General features: G+C 50.1%; 1 protein-coding gene across 29 annotated transcripts in view; it reads right to left on the bottom strand.

Annotated features, from left to right (window-relative positions):
* Positions 1-18048, bottom strand: part of dlg1a (discs large MAGUK scaffold protein 1a) — a 176171-nt gene that overhangs the window by 56000 nt on the left and 102123 nt on the right. For 15 of the 29 annotated variants that reach the window (XM_064330155.1, XM_064330156.1, XM_064330159.1 and 12 more), the window contains 3 exons: positions 7333-7431; positions 6630-6683; positions 329-379 (listed from right to left, as the gene is read on the bottom strand). In XM_064330155.1, coding sequence (XP_064186225.1) covers positions 329-379; positions 6630-6683; positions 7333-7431 — 204 coding nt within the window. Of the gene's footprint in view, positions 1-328; positions 380-6629; positions 6684-7332; positions 7432-10928; positions 11879-18048 lie in introns of those variants that run through there. The other 14 variants (XM_064330160.1, XM_064330168.1, XM_064330169.1 and 11 more) reach the window with 3 other exon arrangements.

The raw sequence follows: 18048 nt of genomic DNA, 5'->3' as shown, positions 1-18048 counted from the left end.
CTCTTCTGCGAGATAACCTCCAAACCGTGCGCTATACATAGACAAATCCATCCCATAACATCAGCTCATATTAACATGGCTCTTGTATCACACGCGCTCGTCTGTTCTGACCACTGCACTTTCCGCATCCAGTCATTTCCTTCAATCTGTATATCTTTGTTTTTTGTTTCGCTTTCTTTGATTGATTGTTTTCATTTGCTCTACCGCATCCACTTTGGCCTAGAACAACAGCACTGAGGGCGCAGTACAAACAGGGTTATTATTATTACAGGCGTTATATTAAATACATAATTTGCATATTAGCGAGCAGGAGTACAGAGGCCCTTACCCGCTCGAGCGTGATCTCCTCATATTCATAATCTGCTTCCGTTCCATTCACCTGAAAAGCAACGGGGGAGACATTAATGACAGGTGAGTGACAGGCGAACATCAGTTTGCCTCTAAGCATCATGAGCATACAGAGATACAGACAGACAGCTGCACTGATACGGACAGCTCAGGCCTAACTGCAGAGCGCTTTTTTCCCTCCTTAACCCCGACGCTCATCTCTCACAGGGAGCTTGTGACACCGTGCTCCAGCAGGTGACCATACCGGGACACACAGCCGTCACTACGACCACAGTGCAGATTACTGAGAGTAGCCTGTGGTGCTGCTAGCCTGCGGCTAACGAGATGTAGCACATCGTGTGTCTTACACAGAGTGTGAGCACGCACTCACTCACAGGTCACACACAGCTGGGACATATCTGATCACGGGACCGTCCCGCTAAGGCTGTACCCGAACCGGGGGGTGGGTGGGGGGCACAAACCATTAGGGGGGTTTGGGGAGGGAGGGACCAAAACAGATCACAAGATAACACAAAGAAAAATAACTCACTGCAATAAAATACCACTTTTGCAGTTAATCCAAGTAGAATCAGCACAAGAGAAGACCTCTCTTTGGTCGTATGTTACAGCCAGTGTCTGTGGCTGTGCAGTTATCAGGACTTTGATCAGGACTGCTCTGAGGGCTATTGATTGTGTCCGGTCACAGTACAGGGACCCCAGTGCCCAGAACACAGTACTCACAGCACACCCGGTCAAATCATTAGCTGCAAATCCCTTCTGATGCTCGTACAATTAATGCATATTACTGACGGTTTTTTAAAAAAAGAAAAATGAAAAATCTGCTTTCAACAACTCTAAAAATTCTCCTTTTATATGGCAGTGTGATTGCCAGCAACACGTTTCTGCCTAAAATTCCCAGGGATTTCCAGCAGTTTGACAGGCACACAAAGAGTTACAGCATCTCAAATATGTTCAGTCACACGCTCTCTCTCTCTCTCTCTCTCTTGCTACTCAGCTCAAGCGTACAACACACTCGCCCCGAGGATTTAGAGAAACGTTTCCGAAGTGGCGCGTCTTAAAACAAACAACCCGACGGAAGAGAGCGACTAACGCAAATCAAACACATCAAACACAGGGTCTCTGCAAAAAAAACAACTCCAGCGGAGAAAAGCCTTCGTTTCCAAACACGTGAAACACAACGGCAGCGTCGCCACAAAGAGGCAGAGCCGGGGGAGAGAGAGAGAGAGAGAGAGAGAGGCGGAGAGAGAGAGAGAGAGAGAGAGAGAGATGGAGATGAAAGAGAGAGAGGGAAAGAGAGAGAGAGAGATGGAGATGGAGCGCGGTCCAATTACAGCTGTGGTAATTAAAACCAACAGCAGAGAGAAAGAGCGAGAGAGAGAGAGAAGAGAAGAGAGAGGAGGCTGGACTACAGAGGCAGAGAGAGCCATGTGTGTCCTCATCACCTACACACACGCGCGCACGCACGCACACACACACACACGTGTGCGCACGCGCACACACACACACACACACACACACACACACTAACATACACACACAAACACACACATTGACTCACACACACACATATACACACACACACACGTACGCCCACACGCACATGCACACACACAAATACACACTCTCTCACACACACACAACACGCACGCACGCACGCACACATGTACACGCAAACACACATAGACACATATATGCATGTATAAATTCTCGTTCACTCACTCACTCACTCCACACTCCACAAAGACTGCAAGATGCTGAGCTCTGGTGTTTGAGTGAATGGAGCACACGTCTGAGAATGCATCTAATTTTCCACTTCATGTGAAAACGAACATTCAGCAAACCGGTGACAGAACATATTAATACTGAGGGAGTGAACAGGAATACATTAAAGTGGGAGATTGAATCATACCTCATATTCCAATGCCCTTACCCCTGCTCCACAGTCAGAGAGGTGGTGTGTACACAGAAAATAATTTTCTTCCGGAAAGATTTCAGTAGAAACAGACAGCGCGTAAAAAGTTATCAGCAATCTGCAGGATTACTACAAAATGTATAAAGGTCTTAAAGAATATCAAATAATTATTTCACCCACGTCTGGTGCCACCTTCTGAGTGGTTGACCAGGAATGCGGGGGGGGGTGGGGGGGGGTGGTGGGGTGTGACACTGATCAATAACGGCACGCCAATCAATAAGAGCTTTCGGCCGACAGCAACACCCCCGCCATTTTCACAGAGAGGAGAGAGAGCGGTGCGTCTGTGACCCCAGGTCAAGCCCCTACCGCACGCTGCGCAGACACACTACCCCACATCACGGTACACTCTGGGCTCACTGTCGAACCCGGAGGCCATTGGGCGACACTGGGAAAGACCTCACAGGCCTGGTTTTGGACAGCTGGGAGCCTGGGGGCACCCGTCTATTTCCTTCAGAAATGTTTGTGTGCTTACCGAGCTCTTCTCTTCAACTCGTAAAGTAATTACAAAAAATTACACATTCTCCTTTCGTATACAGAAAACGACAAATATTCACCAAAACCTTCTGCAAATATTTAACAATAATCTAGGTAACACCCGACAACAACAACAAATAGTTAAACTGAAGCCAGTTATTTGTGAGAAACAACAAAAGCTGAGCATTATGGGGTTTTTTTTATATAAGGAAATGGATTGCAAGTGTATGTTATTCCTCATTTTGGTTAAAAATTCACTTCCTGATGGGAGAAACAAGCTAACGGCATTTAAAACCAACAGCTCTAAAACCCACGGCTGCATCGACTCATCCAAAAAATGGCATTAGCTGCCGTCGATACGAACGCACTGAGCAGGCTTTTAAAGCCTCCAAACTGTACGCTGCCTACACAGCGTTTTTTTACGAGCGCCATATTAATGACATCACGTGTCATTTGTGAAGCATCACAACAGAGAGGAACGACAGACATTTCATCACGGAGAATAAACCTCTGACGGATCGTGTGGCCGTCGGAGCGCTGGCACAAAAATTAATTAATCTTTCTTCAATTACATAATGCACGTGTACCGCGCTCGAGGAGGAGAATGAGGTCATCGCTCGGAGGGAAGCACCGCCCGTGTTTACAAAGCTGAAATACTACAGGCACTGTCCCCAAACAAACAAGCAGGAAATCAAATTAAATCCTTAAAAAAAGCAAAGAGACTAATTCAGCTCAGGCGGCCGGCTTCCCTCGGTTCACCGTGTTCGGTAGCGACGGATTAATCCCACGGAGAAATGAGAATCACGCTGACAGCAGGTGAGGTTTCCGCATTACGAGCCCAATCCACGGCAAGCAGCTGTTCAGAGTGCCTTTTCAAACCGAATCAAATTAAGGCTCGGTGAGCAATCTGGAGTTTAGTACAAAACCGGCTAAACACGACAGGAACGATTTCTCAAACGGAAAACGTGCGATAAAATAACAGTTAAAATAAAACACGGTGGATAAAGGAATTTGGATCGAATGGAAGAGGCGCAGCACAGGCGTACCGTGAGCGAAGCCAGCTCTGTTCTAATGGGTAAGAGCACGAGGTGTTCGCTGGACCGGTGCCAGGCCCTGGGCACTCAGGTCAGCAGTGCCACCCCCATGCGAACATCTTAGGAGTGACTTTTCCACCACCACCTGTCCCACTCAGGGAGAGTGGCAGAACCTGGGCACAACAGGCTCTCTGGCCTGAGAAGAGCTTGCTAAGAATCTTCCAGGCTGTTGAGGAGGGGCCTTCAGGGTTGAGGAGGGCACTATGCCAGCTGTAGGGGGCTGCTAAGATTCTTCCAGGCTGTTGAGGAGGGGGGCATAAGATTCTTCCAGGTTGTTGGGGTCAAGAGGAGGGGGGGGCTGCTAAATTCGCCGATGAGGGACTAGATTGCCAGGCTGTTGAGGAGGGGGTGCATTAAGAATCTGCCAGGCTGTTGAGGAGGGGGAGGGGCTGCTAAGATTCTTCCAGGCTGTTGAGGAGGGGGGGGCACTAAGATTCTTCCAGGTTGTTGGGGGGGGGGGCTGCTAAGAGGAGGGGGAGGGGCTGCTAAAATTCTGCCAGGCGATTGAGGAGGGGGGGCACTAAGATTCTGCCAGGCTGTTGGGGGTGGGGGGGGGCACTAAGATTCTGCCAGGCTGTTGGCGGGGGGGGGGCACTAAGATTCTGCCAGGCTGTTGGCGGGGGGGGGGGGGGGCACTAAGATTCTGCCAGGCTGTTGGCGGGGGGGGGCACTAAGATATCTGCCAGGCTGTTGAGCGAGGGGGGGGGCACTAAGATATCTGCCAGGCTGTTGAGGAGGGGGGGGGGCACTAAGATATCTGCCAGGCTGTTGAGGAGGGGGGGGGGGGCACTAAGATATCTGCCAGGCTGTTGAGGAGGGGAGAGCACAACAGAGTATCCCACAGTTAAAGCAGGAGGTAGACTCTCTTTCGCAGAAAAGATCATTTAACAGTCGATACTGGAGACTGCAAGGTTCCAGAGGTGAGCCTCTAAACACCCAGGATCATGACCACACAGACACCCTGTGGAAGCACGCAGGTCATCACCCTTACAGTAACCTGAGTGACAGAGCGTTGCCAGGCTTCACATCACTCCGGAAACGATGATGGAATCGGTTTCGGTTCCAAGACGTGCAGCTCAGCGTAGGGGTAAACGTGGAAACAGACAGCCCACAGAAAGGATGGGGGGGGGGAGGGGAGGGGGGGCGGTGGATTATTCCGAAAGAAAATGGGTGAGCTTACGCTCCCCGCTGCTCTACATCTTCCCCGAGTGCGTGATGACTCACTGCAGAGACACTGATCCTCATTCAATTCCACGCTTCAGCAAAAAAAAAAAAATCCACGAAAATACATCATTTTACACAGCATCTCCAGCCCTTCAGCTAGGATAATACAGGCTAAAAACAGGCAGCAAAAAAACCCCCCCACAGATATTTGTATGTCACTGTGCGAAGTGAGCAGAATTTCAGCGACGGCAGCACATTAAACACACTCATCCATGAAGACTGGACTGGACCCTTGACGAGGCCCGTTCATAATCGCCATACGCCGGGCACCACATTAACGAGATCAAAAAGCCCGGTTTAATTAAAGCAGGCTGTATTAAAGGAAGCCCTCATTAACATTCAACAGCGCCTCCCTCCACGTAGCACGCGGTGAGCTCATATGAGTAACACACACTCCGCTCTCGCCTACAGAGAACACGGCCCTCGTCTGCTCATCCACACACACGCATCACTGATCTGTGAGCAGGAGCAGGAGGACCGGGCCGGTGTGTGTAAACGGCTGTGGAGCTGGCCCAGTGGCTCACACTCTGCTTTCAGCACCACGGACAGCTACAGAGCTGCCAGAACCATCAGCTCTCACAAAACACACACACACACACGCACACACACACACAAAGACATACAGACACACACACACACACATACATACACATGCATACACACACACCCCCACACAGATACAGATACAAACACTTGCAACCGCGCGCACACACACACACACACGCACACACACACACCAGCCTGTTACAAATCTGTCACCAAACAGTTCCAGCCTCAGCAGATTGAGGCTGGTGAGGAAAGCAGTGGCAGGAGTGTAAATCACACTCATCTTAATGAGGACCTGTGAACGTCCCCAGTGGGACTCTGCCCAGACTCACACAGCACGCTGCGGCAGAGGCTAACGCTAAATGTACTGCTATACAGGCTCACAGAGGCTAATGCTAAACTCACTGCTACACAGCCCCACAGAGGCTAACGTTAAACTGCTGCACAGCCCCACAGAGGCTAACGCTAAAGTCAATGCTACACAGGCTCACAGAGGCTAACGCTAACTTCACTGTAACACAGCCCCACAGAGGCTAACGCTAAACTCACTGCTACACAGCACCACAGAAGCTAATGCTAAACTCACTGCTACACAGCCCCACAGTGGCTAACGCTAAACTCACTGTTACACAGCCGCACAGATGCTAATGCTAAACTCACTGTTACATAGCCCCATGGAGGTTAATGCTAACCTCAATATTACACAGGCCCACAGATGCCAAACTGAAATGCAATTTTATACAGAACTGCTAAAGCTAAACACGCCTTTACACACAGTTCCTAAAGCAAAACACATTTTTGCACATAGCTGCTAAAGCTAAATGAAGTTCACAGTCAGTTATTTATGCTAAACACACAAAGTAGCCAAAGGCTGAATACACAGTACTCTCAGGTGCTAAAGCTAAACACATTTTTACAGCAACAAGCCAGGAAACACACCTTAAAAATGTAAAAAAAGGAGAGAAACTCACGTAAGGAGGCGTGTCCAAACTGTCTGCATTCACCACGACCGGTGGTGGATTCGCCTTGAAGAGGAGAGAAAAGTGAAATTAGCATTTAAAAGTGACGAGCGCAAACCAAAGCAGATCAAAACACCCGATCACTTTACGCTACTTCTTCACGGGTTTTAGCTTTTAAACAGAGGAAACGGTCAGACTCGGTCACTTACTCTATGCATGTTTGTCAATTAAAAGTGGAATGGCATTAGCGTGGGGGGGTCTAAGATGGCAGAATGTGTACGTACACAACACACCACACTACAGCAACGGCGAAACATCAACTGTCCCACGCCTGAAAACGAGTGGATTTAATCCCCCTGGGTCACCCTGTCCCTTCTCTACACGCGGATTTTAACCAGCAGGAAAACACGCACACGCGGATGGGGGGGGGAGAGATGCTTCTGTCAGTAATCTCTGTAAACCACCAAAACACCAGTGGAATGGGAGGGGTGAAAAAAAGAATTAAATAAATTAGAAAGAGAGAGAGAGATAGTGAGAGAGCGAGAGAGAGAGAGAGACAGAGGGAGAGAGAGAGAGAAACGGAGGGGGAAGAGAGATATAAGGGGTGGGAGAAAGAGAGAGAAACAGGGAAAGAGGAAAGGGTGGGTGGGGGTAAAGAGAAATTGAGAGCGAGAGAGAGAGAGAGAGAGAGAGAGAGAAAAACAGATAAAAAGACCTGTGGCGTGGATGGAGGGATGACAGTGCTCTCGGCCGGGACTGGCGAGATAGGGATCACAGGAATTATGGGTACAGAGGGAGGCGCAGCGTCCGTCTGCTAAACAACAGCATGGGGGTGAAAGGTCAGAACACACCACACACAGCAAACACAGCACAGCACAGCACAGCACAGCACAGATGAGGATCCTGAAACATCAATCATAACACATCACATGAGGGAGAGGGGCAGCCAATGGGGAGAGAGGGGATGTGAGGGATAGGCTCTCCTCTGCCAATGGGGAGAGAGGGGATGTGATGGATAGGCTCTCCTCTGCCAATGGGGAGAGAGGGGATGTGAGGGATAGGCTCTCCTCTGCCAATGGGGAGAGAGGGGATGTGATGGATAGGCTCTCCTCTGCCAATGGGGAGAGAGGGGATGTGAGGGATAGGCTCTCCTCTGCCAATGGGGAGAGAGGGGATGTGATGGACACTCTCTCCCCAGGCCAGCAAAAGAGATGGACAGAAAAGGCTGACAGGTCTGGGAGAGGCAGATGGTGACGGCTCATTGGTCTGTGTGTGACTGGGAGGCGTGGCTAGAATGGATGCTGATGGTTCACTGGTCTGTGTGTGACTAGGAGGCGGGGCTGAAGCGGATGCTGATTGCTCATTGGTCCTTGCGTGACTGGGAGGCGGGGCTGAAACGGGGCGTAGAGAGATGGGCGCAGGAGGGACACGTTAAAGAGGCCTGGCGGGACGGGAGAGGGGAACCTTGAGACCCCTGCAGCAGTCCCAAAAACAAACCCTTTATCCCAGACACATCAGCCTTTAGACACCACCACAGCTCCCACACTAACCACTCACAATTTAAAGAGAAATTATAAACCACTGTTAACAGGTACTCCTGGAAAATGGTGTTTGTGTATGATTTTGAAAACTAACAAGAGAGGCAGAAATGATTTGGACCCATCTCTTTGTGATTTGCTCAGTACACATTTGTTTTTATCTGTAGAAGAGCACATTAGACACATTTCATTCCCTCTTGGTGCCCCGAAGCCCTTATTTTAAAATACTAGCGTACAGCCTTTTGGAAATGGACTGATGGTACAGAAACTGGTAGACTCTTTATACGGAGAGTGTATGTTGCCACTGCTTACGGCAGCCAGCACTAAAAAGTGTGTTTCCAAAGTAAATGGATTGGTGGCATTCAGCATTCATAAAGCATTCATTTACACACGGCACAATGCAACAAGTAACGCATGCATAAAAGAAGTAAAACGTTCGATAAAAGAAAATGAGCAAAACACGTTCCGGTCACAGTTCAGGTCATTATTTCATAACTTCAGTGCAATTTCTTCAGAGTGTCTAAGAATAGAGCATCATCTCAGAGACACAGAATGAAACAGAACAAACACAGAACACACAGGCGGGAGTTACGCAAGAGAGAGAAGCATTTCAGTTGTGATGTTTGTGATTTTGGGGTGTGAAATCAGCAGTGTAGTATAATGGGTAAGGAGTTGGTGTTGTAGCCTAATGGTCATAGGTTCAATTCCCAATGACACAGCCATTGTACCCTTGAGCAAGGTACTTAACCTGCATTGCTTCAGCATGTATATATGTCCAGCTGTGTAATTGGAGGCAGTGTAAATGCTACGTAAAAAGTTGTGTAAGTCGCTCTGGATAAGAGCGTCTGCTAAATGCCTGTAATGTAATGAAATCGCTGCGTGTGCTGACAGAGGAAGACTCCCCCTGCAGTACGCCAGCCTTGCCCATAAGCCTGACCGGGCGGACTCCGTGACGTCTGTCCAGCTCTAGTAAATGTGCTTTCAGAATAAACCAACAATCTGTTGCTACTTCTGATGCACAATGACCTTTATGTAGGAGGAGGGGGCTCAGAAATGAAGGCAGTGACTCGTCCAACTCGACCAGCAACTGACCAATAACAACATTGGCTGCAACATGCGACAACCAATCAGAGTGAAGGAAAACTAATCTCAGAAAGTGGAAGTGATGTTCCCTCTCCTGCTATTAGGAGGGGCGCACAGTGCAGCTCAGCAGATTCCGGCAGTGTTTGGACGGGGTGTCCCATCTCGGGAGAAGCATCCGCTGAGTGGGCAGGGATTACGGGCAGGCCCCATTGTGTTTGGGGGTCCCTCACAATGGGGGGGATAAGCGGCGGATCTGTGGACACACATCCCTCTGCGTCACCCCGCACCCCCCCCCCCCCCCCCCCCACCCCCCAAAGCCCACCCTATCCCACCTCAGCCAATGAGAGTGAGAGTAACTCACTGCCTTGAGGGCCCTACACACCCCCCCCCACCTCCCCACACTACCCGCCCCCCACCCCCTTCCGTCATCAGCCAATGAGAGTGAGAGTAACTCACCTGCCTAGAGGGACCTACACCCCCCCCCCCTCACTACCCGCACCCCCCCCCTTCCGTCATCACCAATGAGAGTGAGAGTAACTCACCTGCCTAGAGGGCCCTACACACCCCCCCCCCTGCACACCCACCACCTCATCACAAAGTGAAGATCACCTCCAGCACAGCCCCCACAATCCATAAGTTAAGAAAACCCTGTTACAAACATGATTGGAACGCTGATGTCATCGCAGAAGCAGATGTGGCGCTCCACAGAAAGGTGCGAACGCGGAGGAGCAGTACGCATCACGGCTGCGACCGTCTGACTGGAGCACGCAGATGGGAGGGGCAACAATGACAGCCAATCAAAATGACCGATCATGGGCCTTTCCAGTCCAGTGTCTTCACTGACCAATCAAAATGTCCGATCACAGGTCTTTCCAGTCCAGTGTCTTTACTGACCAATCAAAATGTCCGATCACAGGTCTTTCCAGTCCAGTGCCTTCACAGACACCTCCTAATAAACACAAATCCACCAGAAACGAGCACAGCGGAATTCAGCAAATCACAACTTTAATGACCGTAGCTAAAATTAAAAGCATGTTTTATGCTTGTTGTAAATTATGTCATGTTGTAAATTAGACCAACAAAAAAAACCAAATAAAAAAATGCTCAGACGTTTCAATCAGCAGTAATTTTGATACCCATAATTCACAAGTAAAACACTTAAAGCGCTTTTTTACTGGATGAGAAGCAAGTCCTCAGCATACTGACGATCAAAAGCACAGGCAAATGCACACTGACACAATGAGCACTTCTTTTAAAGGTTCCTTTAAAAATCCAACAACGCAGACCGCTGTGTTCTCATCAGCCAGCCAATCACGAGGAGCGACTGGTTAATTCTAATCCAAATCAGTCAACTGGGATATCCCAGATACTCACACAAATGCCACTTAGTTACCCCACACAGACAGAGGAATACCAGTCCTCTTTCGCATCCCACAAACCGACTCTCATACTTCAGCTTGTTCTATTTTCCGTTACACAAGACGGAAAAATATTTTTGGAATATTTAACTGAAAGGAATAACAGAAGCAACCAACCATAGAACTACGCTCAACATTTTTCAACATGCTCCTATGTGGAAGAAAAGAAGGTATACTTTGTCTGGACTCAGTACGGACCTGACGGAATATAGACCACCTGTCCCACACCCTTCCTTTCGCCCCCCCCCCTTCTCGCAGCCCAAAAGACGTACCTTATCAAAACAAAAACTGGCCCAGGAGCTGTCAGCGCCCCAGCCGGCGGCGGCGCTAGCTCTGCCTGTGCTCCTGGTGGGGCTCTTTCTCACACTGTCCCGCAGGTTGGTGAACCGGCCCCTGTGTTTGGAGGAGGCGGGCAGGGTGCACACGCTGTAGTAGCGGGGGCCGCTGCCCCCCCCCGGCGGATCCCCCCCCAGCTGCTGCTGCTGCTGCTGCTGGGACCCGAGCTGACAGAGGTCCAGGTGATGCTGATAGAGCAGGTGGTGGTGGTGCTGGTGGTGGTGCTGATGCTGCGGTTGCTGTGGCTGCTGTTGCCGTGCCGACTGAGGGAAGTGGAGCCGGGGCTCAGCCCTGGGCTGGCCGGCAGCCCTGCCAGCGTTTCCCGGGCAACCCTCCGCAGAAGCACAGCAGTGCTCGTGGCTGTGGTAGTAAGTGGTCATTCTTTCTTTTTTTTTAAATTTTGTTCCTGGTCGCCAAAAAAAAAAAAAAAAACCCCAAAAAACGATTGGTTCCTTTTTGTTTTTATTTATTTATTTTTGTTTCCAGGGTGGAAGAGAAGAGAAGACAGGAAAGGAGAGCAGAAGAGAGTGTGAGAGAAAGAGGGAGAGGGAGAGAAAGAGTGAGGGAGAGGGAGAGAGAGAGAGGGAGAGAGAAAGAGACGAGTCGAGCCGGGTTGTGCTTTAGAGGTGTTTTCTGTTGTTTTCTTTTCCGGCAATGTGCCGGTAAGCGATTAAAAAAAAAAAAAAAAACTCCAATCCGGTCCTCTGGCTTCAGCCTCCCTCCACACATGGGTCCTCTCTCTGTCCCTTTCCCCTCTTCTTCTCTCTCTCTCTCCTTCTTTCTCTCTCTCTCTCACATTCTCTCTCCCAGTCTCTCTCTCTCTCATCCCCTCTCGCACCAATTAGCAAGCTCCAATGAGCAGTGCACATGACAGCACACAGTCTTCTTCCAGGCATGAATAATCGATGCGCTGCCCTGATTCTGATATAAACACAGCCAGATTCAGACTGGGGGGGGGGGAGGGGGCAGGGCCTTCTTTTCCAGAGGGTGAGGTCACATGACCCATATTCCGATTTAAATCATTCTTTCTTTCTTTCTTCCTTCCTTCCTTTCTTCTTCTCTGAACAGAAGAGAGGGAAGCGGCAGGGATCTCAGATGGTGTGGTAAACCTGAGTGTGGGGGAGAGAAGAGCCGGGGGGGGCGATGGGACTCCTGGGGGCGGGGTGGGCGGCGTTAGCGAGCACGGCGGCGGCTAACAGCCGCGCGCTTCCTTCGCTCGGCGAATCGGAGGAGCCCGTCCCGACCCCCCGGCCGGGAGCGGCGAGCCGACGGTCCGGCGGCACCGCCCCCCCCGCGAGTCCGGCGTCCGATCCGCACCGTCCGGTCCCGGAGGCCCGCCTCCTTTCAACCGCCGCGGCGGAGAAGGCGAGCGGTTACCTGGGATACGATTAGCCCGCCGAGCGGCAGACCAAGGTCCCGGGCCAAACAGAACTAATCACGCTCTTCACCGCCGCTCCAGGAGTGACATCACCATCTGGAACAGACGTTCGCCATGGCAACTCGCATATCTGAACTCACACGGTACGCAGCTTGGTTCCGTTTGTTCCAACAGTTCCACATGCGGAGAACAAATTTAATTTCTGTAACGTGCGTGGGTGAACCTAATGCAAGCTGACAAGGTGCCTTCGCAAAGCTAAAAGGAACCACAGGCTGGTTTGAGTGTGGGAATCTGTACGGAATATGCTGGAATGCTGCAGCCTAGACTGAGGAATACGACTGGAACAGCATTCCCAATGACCCGAACACATTTACAGGCCCTACTCCAACAGGGCAACCGTAACGAAAACGCATTAGCCTTACCGCTACTGGGCAAACGGAAACTCAGCCAACGCGACCCTGCGCCATTTTGACCGTCGACCCAAAATTCAGCTGAAATTTACTGGGACACGACGTGGACACGAACCCCCACCCCCATCCCACAAACGCCCCCACCCCTCAGTGTAGAATAGGCACATAGGTTAGACATTCGAAAGACACAGCCGATAGAGCGATTGCTTGTAAAGAGATGAGACAGGGAGGAGTGAACAGTGTCTTTATTTTCACCCACCGTAGGAGCCCCCCACCCCCACCCCCTCAGCCCACGGCGGTTTGGCTCTGAGCCCCCTGCCCCCCCCCCCCACCGCCCCCCGAGCCGTACTCTGGAGAAAAGCTGCCAGCTTTTATTTCTTCCCCAATGAGCTAATCCATTAAGCACAAGTTTCTGCAAAGGCTTAGCAGTTTTCTGCAAAGGATTGAAAATAGGATAAAATTACTTTCGTGGAGGAACAACAAGTACCAGGACATGGCTTTTCCCAAAATTTTTAAGATAGGCCTATACCTGTGTCTACAGTTTGTCACACACACGCACACACACATTTACTAACATGACAATAGCAAGTGTGAACCATTAAACCCATAAAATGACTGTAGTCTGTATTATAATATATTGCCTGAACCCTCATATAAACAGAAATCCCTAAATTTAATTTTCTCAAACCTTATGCAAAAACACAACACACTGTCAAAAAGTGGACTTCCTGGGAGTCTATATAAAGGATACTGTGCAGTTCTTACCATATTATACAATCCACAGAGGCAGCTAAAACACCCCTCTGTACAGGATTCAGACCAGATATGTACATGAACAAACTGCTCATTCCGGGAGGTGTAAACCACTACTGCCATCTACAGGCCGACTGTATGACCTGCAGTTTTGAATATACAGTATGTGGGTTCTATGTTTACCAGTATCTCACCTGTTAAACTAACACATGCTCCACGGTCTCGGACTATGCCAAACAATTTCCCCACCAGGCACTAAAAGACCCGCTGCTCGTCATTAAAAACCTGCAACAGTCTACAACGGCTGTGTGCAATGGCCTCTGTTCAGGAAGGTCGCCTGAATGAAGTCCTGTGAAAGATCTCAACTTCTAGTGACTGCCAGTCCCGAGGTCTTCTGTAGTGTAGTACGCTGCCCGTTTACGGCCGTGAAGGGGACTTTCAGACACGCTATCGCTGTCTTACTTTAACAAACGCTTTTCCACTGGTCCCTTTCACCACACGATCCAAACCACCTTATTACACCACAGAAGGGAAGCATAGCACCTTTAGACACACTAACAGTGTCTTACATCAGGCTGCTGATACCATAGAGTTCCTGATGGGTAACCGGATCTATATTCCGGAACTCCCGTGTCTGGTGCGCGTTTCCGTGGTGCTTTTTAGCAGGCCGAGACGCCTGTAAGGTTAAGGAGACGGAGACGACCAAGCCCGACACAGTTCAACGTGGGGAATGTTGCCAAATGGCAATTATAGCGAAAGATCGTTTTTTTTTTTGCTGTAACCTTTTTTTTTCCCTTTCACACAGAATATCGGGGGTAAGATCGGCCAATCGTCTGAAAGGGCAGGGCTGAGAGCACAGAAATGACTGTCGGGTCGAACACAAATCTCCCGCACGCTGGGGGGGGTGGGGGGGAGGGGCCAATCCCCTGCCAAAGCACCTTCTACCTTTCACTGTCATCCAACACGCACGCACACACACACGCATGTGCACATACAAACACGCAGAGAACACATAAAACGCACACATTCAGAGACACAATCACACAGACAGAAACACATAACACACACACACACACACACACACTCAGAGACATAAACACAAGGACAGACACACACTCACATACACACACACACACACACACAGGGTGAATTGTCCGCTCTCCTTGCTAAGAAGAAGAAAAAAACCAGCAGCAGAAAGGGGGAGTGCAGAGAATCAAACAGGGCTTCCAATAAGACTGCAGTCCTGCTAAAGCCTTGTCTTTGATCACAGCGAGAGAGAGAAAAGGAGGAAACATCACTGAGCAGAGAGCTCACAGCAAACTGAGAGAGAGAGAGAGAGAGAGAGAGAGAGAGAGAGAGTGAGACAGGGAGGGAGAGAGAGAGAGAGAGAGAGAACAGGAGGCAGACAGAACAGGGCGTACTCTTTACGACTACGACGTGGCGGACGTGGCAGTATCAGGCTCCAGCTCACCCCACCCCACCCCCCATCCCCCACACCCCACACCCCTACCCCACACCCCCTCTGCAGAGGGAGGATGTGCTGCACAGCACGGACCCCTCTGCCAAAAATGAAACTGTACTCCCGTCTCACCTAGCGCTGGGCCGAGAGTGCTGTACATTCTGCAATAAACGACTTCTTTTGTCTGTGGAAACTGATCATGGTGGTGGCGGGGGAGGGGGGGGGATTAACAGCACAAGCTCCATGATGAGGAAGAGGAGGAAGAGGTGCACCGTCATCCTGGTGGCCCCTGACTGGATGAGAGTCCCGCCTCCCTCCCTCCCTCCCTCCCTCCGTCCCACCCTACCGTTAGAGCCCCCACGGTAAACACTCTCCTCGCACGTACGGCACGGTCCCGCCCCCCCCTGCAGGCGAGAGAGAAAAACAAACACAAACAAACACGTATCGGCTTGCCCAACGGTCTCCACGGCAATGCCGCCATGGCAACCACACCGAAGCCGCGGGTGGGCAGCCTGGCCTCACCAGCGCCCCGTCCCCCGTGAATCACAACGCTACAGCCTTGGAAATTTTGGGAGCTGCCTGTTCAGCTGGATTCAGACTCACAGCTAAGGGTAGCCTGACCAGGGGACTGACCGTTTGGGCTGCTGCTCTTAGCTAACTACTCCCGTCAGTAAGACTGTGGTGCAAAACGAGGAGGAGGAGGAGGAGAAACCCATAACCAGCAGCCAACGGCTCCCCCTCTGGCTGGAAATGGAAAGGCACAAAACAGTAATGGAATGAAAGACCGTCTCACGAGCATCAGCGAGGGACTCTCAGCTCAATGCAGACACACCACTGGCTCAGTTAATTATAAGAAATACTTTAACCCTTTAGAGACGAGGAAAAAAATTTTTTTTTGCTCAAGCACCTGTTGGCATGAGCATGATTAGATACACTATCCAGACCAAAATTGTTCGGGGGAATCATGAGGCAAATGATGCTTTTACTAAGGATAATACGACTAATACAAACAACTAACAGACAAACAGCAAACTGGCTCCTCCCCAAAGCAAGCCTTTAAGTAAGCATCGCCTTTCACGTACAGCGGGATTAGGCGAATGTGAGAAGGGGGTCACCTGATACGTCCCCTGCACCCTAGTGACCCAGACACGAGTCACTTCAGGAGAGTAAGGACAAAGGACAGTCACCCGTTTACAAAACGGGGCGGCCATATTGCTTTCACTGCTGTAGCTAAAGCTTTAGCATCTGTGGCAGGAGGACACCTGCTAAAAACAAACAAACTTAAAAACTACCAACAAAGACTGACAAGTGAAGCCTGGTTAAGGTGTGAGGTCACAAATACGTGATTAGAATGTTCTTAACTGAACATTCTAATGCTGATGTCACAATCACCACTGGTGATTAAAAGCAACGGAGTTCTAGAGCACTGACTTTTCAAACATTCCACAAAGCCTGCTCTTCAAAGGGTTAAACTGTAATATTAGATGCTTGGCATGTGATAAGCTAAGTAGCCCAAATTCTCACACTGATACCCTCATGATACCAATGGACAGTTAGCACGATTCAGAAAAATCACCACCGTCAGGGGGATGAGGTCAGAGAAGGGCCGGAGCATGAGGAGCGGCTGTCGGGTTCTCAGAGTAACAGGACAGCCAGTGGGAGGGAGGATGCTGAATGGAGAGGTTGGCTTGGTCTGCACGGTGCAGTCATTTTCGGAAGACAGGAAGGGGCGGAGCCATCCACAGCTTAGCTTGCCAGTATGAGAAGCTTCAATTTCGTGCGAGTCGCCACCAGAGGCCAGCGAAACGGGTTCGAAAGGGGGGTGGGGCACGTGTGAATTTAGTTGGGCAGCACCATCCTGGACCAGCTGCAGTAGCCCGATACGCAAGGTTGAGCTTCACCTCAGTTTTTTGGGGACGGAACGCCACCCTCCACCCACACCATTCCTCCTTAATCTTATTTAGCTGGGAGGATTAAAGCGATCAATCTCAATCTCACTCTCCTTCTTCTTCTTCCCCTCACTGTTTTCCCTCCTTAATGAAGATTTCCCATCAAGCTGCAGCCTGGTTTGCATTTCTAAACGAGCTTCACTCCTGCGGGGGGGAGGGGGGATTGGGGGGGGCTCCCGAGCTCATAAATTATTCCAAGACTCAAACCGCAAGTAAGAAATGCATTTGCTTTACTGCCCGGCCCATTACTCCGTTCGTCACTTCAAACAAGCGGGGTAAATCTCATTAATCTCAGAGGACTCCCATTTTCCCCCAAAAGCAATCATCAGGAGAAAAGCCCCGCCCAGAGGCTGACGGACAGACAGACGGACACAGGACCACGGGTGTAGGACGGAGTGTGGCACAGTGGGTAAGGAACTGCGCTTGCAACCGAAAGGTCGCAGGTTCGAATCCCGGGTAAGGACACTGCCGTTGTACTCTTGAGCAAGGTACTTAACCTGCATTGCTTCAGTATATATCCAGCTGTATAAATGGATACAATGTAAAGTGCTATGTAAAAAGTTGTGTAAGTCGCTCTGGATAAGAGCGTCTGCTAAATGCCTGTAATGTAATGTAATGGGTGTGTCCACAGCTTCATCAGTCAAGGTGAGGGGAATCTCTGGAGGAAAGCAAAGGATGCCACAGTGGGGAAAAAAAAAGAGTGGAAAACTGGGCATGGCTTACAATCAATTCAATGAAGTACAAGGCACTCTCGTTGAGAGGAAGAAGAACGGTTAAAAAGCCTTTTAATAGATCTGAATATCGAAGAGAAATGTTAAAAACCAGCCCCACGCCAAGATGAGGTCCTGCATTCTCTCATGCTTGTGTGAAGAACGCTCCATTTGAAACTCAAAACCCACATTTCCGATGATCCATCAAACTGGAGACAGGGACGTCGGATGTGGTCTGAAGAGACCAGGCCTTTCGAAGATAGGTGGCCTATATCGATGGTCTTTAAGGATCCTGTGAAGCTTATCGCTAAAGTAATAAGCTCCACAGTGTCCTTGTAAAACCCCCCAACCTGGTCAGCTAAAAATCTGCCAGTTTACCTGCATTAACAAGAGCGTG

Source organism: Anguilla rostrata, chromosome 4, assembly GCF_018555375.3.
Source record: "Anguilla rostrata isolate EN2019 chromosome 4, ASM1855537v3, whole genome shotgun sequence".
Taxonomy (NCBI): domain Eukaryota; kingdom Metazoa; phylum Chordata; class Actinopteri; order Anguilliformes; family Anguillidae; genus Anguilla; species Anguilla rostrata.
The sequence above is the reverse complement of the archived record's forward strand: the minus strand, read 5'-3'. Positions and strand labels throughout refer to the sequence as shown.